Genomic DNA, 9,565 nt, shown 5'->3' with positions numbered 1-9,565 from the left:
AGTGCCACTTTAATATATGCTGTGGGCCGCAAATGGCCCCTGGGCCGTAGTTTGGACACCACTGGTGTAAATGTAACAAAATGAATTTTTAAAAGCTGCATGCAGTACCTACTGTAATTTGGGCACACCCTGTACTGCATATTGATATTGAAGTCCCATCAGATTGAATGGTCTCACATGAGTCCATCCCAAAAACATGTGGCCTCCTTCCTCCCTCCAACTCTGGTATTTCTCAGTGAAGCCCACAGACACTCCCCCCCCCCCCCCTCCCATGCCCTCCCCTCATGTCTCCTCAGATGGATTCTTCAGCCAGTCGAGTGGAAGCTGCGCGGCAGACGTGGACACGAGGCTGCCGGGTCACAACACTTCGCACCCAGACGATCACGTGAACGCGCACGCACGCGCGCGCACACGCGCAGGGGAGAAGAATAATAAGGAGGAGGAGGTGGTGAATAATGTGACAGGATGTGGTTTCCCTGAGCTGGCAGAACATCTGCGCGCACCAAGCGGGGACTTGGAGTGTTTTCACCCCGCGTGTGGAGGACTGTGTTCAGCCAAGGGGGAGATTGAGCTCGGAACCGACACTGCCTAACCCAACCATCCTTCGTCCACGCGTGGGATGCTTCTCTCCGCGTGACGCACGCACGCTCTCTACTTTGATCCACAGCGAGAGGTAAGTACGTTACGCGTTTCACGGCACACATTTCCATCTATAATATGATTATTTGTATGTGTTATGATGAAATAAACGCAATTGTGACTGCGTTTTGCCAGTCTGATTGACTGCAAAGTTGACAGTTTTGTTTGTTTATCGTGACACGCGCGGACAAGTTTCGCGCACGCGCACTAACACCAACGTCACGGTACCGGGAGTCAACGTCACGGTACCGGGAGTCAAAGGATCGTCCGATCACGCACGCACACACGTTGACTGCGCAGACGCACATACAGTACGTGTGTGATGGTCATGATCGATGGTGGATTACAAAGCATCGATAGTGGATAACTAGGTCTGTGAATGACCACATTTGACACTAATATAACATATCGCCAGGTGATTTCCTATACAATATGAAAGAAAAGTGTATTTAAAAAAAACAAAAAAAACACTTTTGTGTCTTGGACAATTAGTTATTGTGGCGGTATTTACCTGTACATCAAGTCATTCTCAAAATGTGAGGATGATACAGTGAATCAAGACAAAAATATAATTTGTTAATACTTGTAATAATCGCCTATATTAATAGTTTACACCATCAAATGTGCAACAAACTATAGCCCCGAAAACACTTCATCATTTCAAACCTAATTTACATTGTGACGAATGGCTTACTGATGATTTTATTTTGAGAAAATGTACTGGAAGTGAGAGGTCACTGGCCTGAATACGTTGCAACCCTACTTTCCTATTTGCCAGTTTTTTCCTCTATTGACTTAGTGATATACATAGGCTGTGTTGGGAATCATTCACTCATTCCCTACTCCCTTAATCGCTGTACAGTGGTGCCTTGAGATGCAAGTGAGCTGCCTTACGATTTTTTTTGAATATTCGAGCCGTCATTCGGACGATTTTTTGCTTTGACTTGCAAGCGCAAACGTAATACATGAGTAATATATGGTGGCAGTGAACTCAGTTCAACTAACTTTACACTAAGCAGAAGTTTGGCAAATAGTGAAAAATTTATCAAAAAAGAGGCTTCAAGTTGTTTAATGTTGTTTTGTTGTTTATATTTATTATTGTTCTTACTTATATGTTTTATGAAGTACATATTATTGAGTACTATTTTCCTTATTAAAAACACTTGTATTTTGGGGGAAGCTGGTGTATATTAATATTTCAATTACTTTCAAGAAGGAAAGATTATTTTTATATATCAGTGTTTTGAGTTGCAAGCATGGTAACTAGAATAATTAAACTTGTATCTCAAGGCACCAGTGGACAGTGTAGCTTGCATCCTCGGTGTGGCAACTGCCGATTCACCTTTTTGCAGATTTCTTCCCCAATTTTTTTTTAACTTCTTTTCATTTTTTTTGTTTTTTCTTTTTTGGGGGGAACCAACCCAGGAAATACTTACTGCTGGTTTTCCCCCTGCTTATTTATGAATATTTGTGCAATTACAATGGGCGTCAATTATCCTTGGATTTTTGCTCTTCACGGTCCGGTACCGACCTGCCGCGAACAGTCCGGGTCCTCTGTATCGCAAATGACACTTCATCTTTATTTGAAAATTACTGTATCTTACGTTGGGTGGCATAGGGGAGTTTTTGTTTGTTTCCACAGGCAAAATTACGAATGGTGAATCACAAATAGGCGCTGGTTCACTGGATCGTCGTGATATATCACTCCAAATATGGCAATATTATTGCATTGTAAGTTACTGTACGTGCTGGTGGATAAAAGGGGAAAAACAAGCTGAGGCATGTCAGTGAGGAGGAAGTAAGGGGTATGAGAGAGGAAAAGACGACCGTGTGTTTGTGTGTCAGTGTGTGTGAGAGAGTGAGAGTGCAGATAATTAGTTCCAGCTGGTGGCCTGTGGAGTTAACTTTACACTGTTGGTACACACTCACAGTAAGCATGTATACACACTACACACACACGCACGGTTATAAATGTGGAAGTGATTGGCGTTGCGTCACGCTGCAGCCATGCCACCGAGCCACAGGAAAGAGGTCAAAGTTGAACTAATGGTCGGACTAATGCTTACGAAATGCGTTCAGTTTTGTTTTCCTTCCTTTCTTTCTTCCTCACTCTGTGCTCCAGATGTTTGGGTCCCTAGTCAGTCAGCACATCGCATGAAACCAGCGTCGAAGGTTTCAGTCTGTATGTGTTGTTCTTCTTCTTTGGCTTTTTTTTCAGTGGTACTTATTCTAAAAGCCAGAAGCCTCAACAAGGCATGTTAAGAGAAACAGGAGGTTATCTTTTTAAACAAATGTTTACACTTGTATGACAGTGAAGAATGTTTTACTCATTCACTGCCAGCTTTTATCTAAGGAGGGTTCCCCATATTGACAGCTGTTTTGGAGCAGTTAGACTGATCTTTCAAGACCCACAGAATATTGTTCTGTGACAACAGAAGCACCCAACCTATCAAAACAAAGTAGACTCTCTTGCATTAGATTTATTTTTTTCTAGCATTTTCTGTTCTATTGTAATCAGCAGTAGAACATGGGTTGGTTTCACCAAAAACATCGGTTTCTGACCAAAACGTGGCGAGCGAAAACAAGCTTTTTGTGAAACTAAAAATGTTAAGCATAACAGTGACTTTGGCGGTAATAGATTTTGATTCATCTCAAGGTACTATAAAACAACAAAACAAGACTGAGGAAGGGCTTTTGATAGCAACATAATAATTTCTTTACCTATATGCAACTAAGAAACGCGCCGTCAGAGGCTTTTTTATATGCTGTTTTCATTCACTCCATGAACTGTTATTTTTACTCAAGCTTGTGACACATACTTTCTATTAACTACCACAATCCACACACTCTTTATAAATACATGCACATATTCTGTTTGAGTGCCAGGTGCCTGAACTTGTCCGACTTCCGTGTTAGTATTTCTCTACCTCATACTTGATGTGACAAGCTGAGATTCACTGCCTAATCCTTATCTTCTACACAAAAGTTATGCAGATCTCAAATCCAAAGCTATGCATCGCCACCATCTACAGGGATCTGTTAGTCATTACAGTGGTTTTTACAAACTTGTATTTTGCAGACAAGCCGCGTGAGACCCTTTTCCAAGCTTGCCAGTTAAAAAACATACTTGATGAGTATACACGTCAGTGACAGTAAACTATTGGATTCCAGTTGACAAATCTAAACCTCCACCGCAGTGAATCACTTACCAGGGGACAACACTAAACAGTTTCAAATGATTGTTTCGAAACAGGGTTGGTGAATGTCTTTCTCTGCCAGGTCCAACATCACCTCATAAATTGACAAAAATTCCCACGAAACTCTCCAACATTCACAATTACGACACATGCATACTGTAGCTAAGTCGCTAGCTCCGCGCATGTTTACACTCATGGCTCAGTAGAGCCCCCCGGGGAGGCCCGCCTCACGCTTTGAAAACATCATTAACACAGACAGGGAGTGGACATTGGCACGTACTTTCACACATTGACACTTCCGTTGATCGGGTGTTCACCACCGTGTGTCATTGTCTGCTTTAATGACTTCATGGTGGCGTCTGTGTGACTCCCATGTGTGTTGTTTAATGTCATTGAGGTAAATTGACTGCTGACTCAAATGTTTTCTCCTCGCTAAAAGACAAACGAGGATGAGTTGAGGAGCTTTTTAAAGCGCAGGAACCTAATCCCAAAACTATCAACTTTTGGAGGACTATTCTGTTTGGACAGCAGGAACAATTGTCTATTACTTTCTACTGTTATCTACATTTAGTTATGGGCTAATTTATTGTGGACAAAAGAAAACCATGTTTGAGGGGTCGCACTTGAAACTCTAACCATGGATTCAAACCCTAATTTGAATCCCTAACTAGTTTGAAACCATGATTTCAAACCTTAACCCTTCTTTGAAATGCTAACCTTTGTCTCAAACCCTAATTTGAAACCGTAACCTAGACTGAAACTGTAATCCTAAATCCTTATTTGAAATGCTAAAACTATCTTGAGAGACAAATTTGACACCCTACATCTAGTTTGAAACCCTAGCTTGGCTTTAAACACTAATTCGAAAAGGCTTGTTTGAAACCCTCATTTGAAACCCCAACCCTTGTTTGAAAGGCCAACCTTGACTTCAAACCCCAATTTGGAACCCTACATTTTGGTTGAAAACCTAATTTGAAAGACTGACCTTGTCTTCAAATGCTAATTTGAAACCCTAACATTGCGCTTGAACCCCAAGTCCTTCTTTGAAATGCAAATATTGACTTCAAACCCTAATTTGAATACCTAACCTTTGCTTGAAACGCCAACCTTAGCTTCAAACTCTAATTTGAAAACCCTACTCTAGTTTGAAACCCTAATTTTAAACTCTAGCCCTTGTTTGAAAAGCCAACCTTGGCTTCAAACCCTAATTTGAAACCCAGCATGTTTATTGTTGACACAGGTGTCATCATAGTCTTACTTCCCTTTTATTTAACCTCCTGTGGATTCAAACTGTGCAAATCCTCCGTTTCAGTAGTGTTAAATTGTCTGTTTTGTTTTGGATCACGGGAGCAGTCAGACAACACGCTGAGCGACCCGTCTCTAGATGGGCTTTGACATTTTCACCACAAGCGATGTCATCTCCATTGCGGTCGTTACGCTCCTGCTGCAAAACGCTCATCTGCGAGGCCGCAGTTTTCATTATTTTTCCTGTCCTCTCTCCAAAGACATCATGCATCCGTCTTTGAAATGTATGTAGCATCACCGTCGGATAACAACCATGTACCTTCACAGTCTACTCTTTATCTTCATGCAAGGATCACTGACTTGTGTTGTAATGACTGCTTAGGAAAATTGCAACACTTATTGATTGTGTAATGTGCACATGTCGATAGACGCCTAAGGACTGAACAATTTCAGCTCCAGGCAGGTTTTTTTATTTATTCACTTAATGAGCCTGCTTGCAGCAACTTTATGTGTAACTTTCGCCGTCTTTAAGAAACTAATATGACACGAATGTTGATAAAACAATGATAGCCAATAATGTGATATATACAATACCATATATGGAAAACGAGTCCAGATTCACTCGAATTGATGTGATAGCATTACCACAATGCAGATATAAGATATGCTCTATGCCAATTTTGATATGCTGCGATATGATACGATTACAATACAATATGCTTTATTCCAATTTTGATATGCTACGATATGATACAATATACAATACAATATTCACTCCAATTATGATACAAATAATTCAAATTACGATACCATAACATCTACTTCTTAGCAATGCAGTACAATACGATATGATTTACTCCAAGTTCGACGCGATATGATCCACTCCAATTACAAAGTGATAAAATACAGTACGATTCTTTTTAATGACGTAACGCTCTAATTATACTACGATTCAGTCCAATTACCGAGTGATACACTCCCATTACAAAGCGATAGAATGCTAAACAATTCTATATGAGTCGCTCAAATTTCAATACCGTATGATTTACACTCATCTCAATGCGATACAATATTATTTATCCCGATTGCAATGTGATGATAATGTGACTAATATTACTGCAGCTGACTGAGTAAATTTTTAATCTTTGTGTGTGCCTCTCTGTCTATATTTTACTGCCCCCAGGTGGCCAAGGCACACACACCAGAAGGAGCAGTACAATGTCCATCGAATTGAACCCAAAAAAAATGTGGCAAAAATTGTTTTATTCTTTACATTCGAATTAATTATGTCATTACTTCATGTTTTTCATAAAGTACAATATTATACAGTGTGTTTTTTTTCCCGTTAAAAACAACTTTTTTTGCTGGGTTTAATCAGGAAGTTTGAACGGATTAATAGCATTTTCATTCATTTCTATCGGGGAAGATATTTTGAGATATGAATGTGGTCATGGAACGAATAAAGCTCGTATCTCAAGGCACCACTTTTATTTTCTTCAATTCCATAGCAATATAATACAATACTGTTCACTCAAATTGGATATAATACTATCTAGCCAGATCAGTAAAATATTTTTTTTACATTTGCCACACTACACCACTATTGTATTTCAAATGTTCTAGTTTTTCAAATAGAATATGATGACCATGCATCCATGGCTGTCGTTTTTTTCCGTCTTCCTCCCCAAACACGACTGTGAATCCCTTCGTGTTTATTGCGTTTGCGAGCTTTAGGCTGGCTGACGTACTGCGGGGTGTTTGCAAACCTACGCCAAAGATGGTGTTTTTTTTTTTTTTTTTTTGCCTCAACAAATCTCGGCGTGGAAGGATTATGCGGCGCAAATCAAACTCATGACCGCCCAAGGCATGTGAGAGGAGCTGGAAAGGGGAGGAGGTGGGAGAGAAGAAGAGAAGGTGTTGGTCCTGAAGCGAGGCAGAAAGAGGGAAAGTGACAATGAAAGAAGCGAGAGGCAGAGAGAGAGATTGCTGCCTATTATTCTTCTGAGAAGCCGGCAGTCGGCGAGGGCTCGTTCCCATGGTGATAGCTGTCTTCATCTGTGTGTGTGTGTGTGTGGGGGGGGGGGGGGGGGGCCTTGAGACAGCACGGAGGCAGTGGCAGGTTTTGGCCGTAGTCCGCATCATGCCACTTGTTTCATTTACTCGCCATTTCATCGTTTTCATCATCTGAGACTCTTCCGTAGCATCCTCCAATGTCTTTTACTCGCGAGCAAACATTTGAGATATGACGGCAGTGTGGTGGCAGTAAACTCAACTCACTTCACAACAAGCAGCAGTTTGGCAGATAAACAATTCCTTGAAAATCTATTGAAAAGCGTCATCAAGCTGTTAAATGTCACTCGCAGTTGAAATTTACTGTCAAACTAAACACAGAACAAAGAGAATTACATTTATTAAATTTATTTATATAGCGCATTTCATACACAAGGTAACTCAATGTGCTTCACATGATTAAAAGCAAAAGCAAAAGCAGCTTATAAATATTTAAAACAAAGAGGGGGTCGGGGGGAATAAAAGTACAAACCCAATTCCTTTTGTTTTTGTTTTTTTTTGTTGTTTTTTGTCCTGTTCGGCTGTTAGGTCAAGCAGAATGGAAACTCTGTATCCCTGTATCTGTACAAACCTAATTCCAAAGTTGGGACGTTGTGTTAAACATAAATAAAAACTGAATACAATGATTTGCAAATCATGTTCGACCTATATTTAATTGAATACACTACAAAGACAATATAATGTTCAAACTGAGAAACTTTGTTGTTTTTAGCAAATAATCATTAACTTAGAATTTTATGGCTGCAACACATTCCAAAAAAGCTGGGACAGGGTCATGTTTACCACTGTGTTACATCACCTTTTCTTTTAACAACATTCAATAAACATTTGGGAACTGAGGACACTAATTGTTGAAGCTTTGTAGGTGGAATTATTTCCCATTCTTGCTTGATGTACAGCTTCAGCTGTTCAACAGTCCGGGGTCTCCGTTGTCGTATTTTACGCTTCATAATGCCCCACACATTTTCAATGGGAGACAGGTCTGGACTGCAGGCAGGCCAGTCGAGTACCCGCACTCTTTTACTACAAAGCCACGCTGTTGTAACACGTGCAGAATGTGGTTTGGCATTGTATTGCTGAAACGGATGGATTAATGGCATTTCCTTTTATTTCAGTGGGGAAAGATGTTTTGAGAAGTGTTTTGAGTGTATTGTCCTTGAAAAGTAAAATATTTACTGTATTGGATTTAAAAAAAAAAAAAAAAAAAAAAAAAAAAAGAACTTAGCATAGCCAACGATGAAATGGCGAGTAGCATAGCTACTATCTTCATTAAAATGTTTGACTGGATTTCACATTTTAAATGTTGCAAACTTTATTTCTATTTAATTCAGTGATTATTTTGCATACCACTAGAGGGAGCCCACGTACTACCTGTGATAGTCATACCACACTTTGACAATCACTACTGTAGATCTTTACGTCAGACTTCAGAAAATTTAGTTTAAAAAAACAGCTCAATTTTAGTTAAGTTTTTACGTAAAAAAGGCAGGGGGATTGTGTTTTTATGTGATGATATTGCGCTGAGATTCAGCAAATTTTTTTAAATTGGTTTTGTTCATTATTATCATTTTCATAAACTGTAGTGTATAGGTCCCTTTTTAAGGGAAAATGGGGTAAATAAATGTTTAACTCATTCACTGCTAGCCTTCCCATTTAACATGGATATTTGACTCGTGTTAAATAGTGTTGTGATCTAATAATAACTAATAACTCCGCAAGTTTCCTTTTTCTCACATTGCCTTAGATGTTGTGCCTTTACTGGACATGACTTTCTTCAGGCTTCTGATTGGCTACTGTGGCCGGACTGTTAGGGATTAGTTTAATGCCCTCTATAGCTGGTAAATGCAGTTTACTGAAAAACTTGTTCTGTGTGTGGATGTACTCTACATCTTTTTTTAATGCTGGAGCTAGGAAAATATATGTTTTTAAAATCATCCCCAAGCCTACAGTAAGTCAAAATAAAAGTTTCACAGCTATAGATGTTCTTTTAATCAATCACTACACTTGTGGTTGATTTTTGGCTTTTTTTTTTCAGACTTAAATCGACTTCCTCAAATCTGTAAACTGCACTCAAATCATCTCCTGAACGTGGTTCTGTTGTGTGACATTGCAAACCTCCAAATGACAGACAAAACCTCTTGCACTAAAATAAACGTCAAGAGGTTGGTTGCTCCTTTAGCAGAAGGGAAACCGACAAATCTCTTCTTCCTGTTTTTGCCCGACAGCTCTCTTCGCACAAAGCAATGATTTGAAACTGTGTGTACGCTTATGCTAAAAAACTGATCTGTGCGGTGAACTGACAAAATGGCTGAAAACAGGGTCAACTGGCAACAGTTTCCTGCAATAACTCATCTCTAGAGATCTAGAGTGAACCCCTGCGTCTCAGTGACAATATCGTTTTACACCGAACCTCC

At 39.8% G+C, this 9,565-nt stretch overlaps 1 protein-coding gene across 1 annotated transcript in view; it reads left to right on the top strand.

Annotated features, from left to right (window-relative positions):
• The first annotated feature begins 271 nt into the window (after positions 1-271).
• Positions 272-9,565, top strand: part of LOC133401944 (raftlin-like) — an 85,271-nt gene continuing 75,977 nt past the window's right edge. The window contains exons 1-2 of the mRNA XM_061675476.1: positions 272-385; positions 465-673. Coding sequence (XP_061531460.1) covers positions 272-385; positions 465-673 — 323 coding nt within the window. The remainder of the gene's footprint in view (positions 386-464; positions 674-9,565) is intronic.

This window comes from Phycodurus eques, chromosome 4 (genome assembly GCF_024500275.1).
Source record: "Phycodurus eques isolate BA_2022a chromosome 4, UOR_Pequ_1.1, whole genome shotgun sequence".
NCBI lineage: Eukaryota > Metazoa > Chordata > Actinopteri > Syngnathiformes > Syngnathidae > Phycodurus > Phycodurus eques.
The sequence above is the reverse complement of the archived record's forward strand: the minus strand, read 5'-3'. Positions and strand labels throughout refer to the sequence as shown.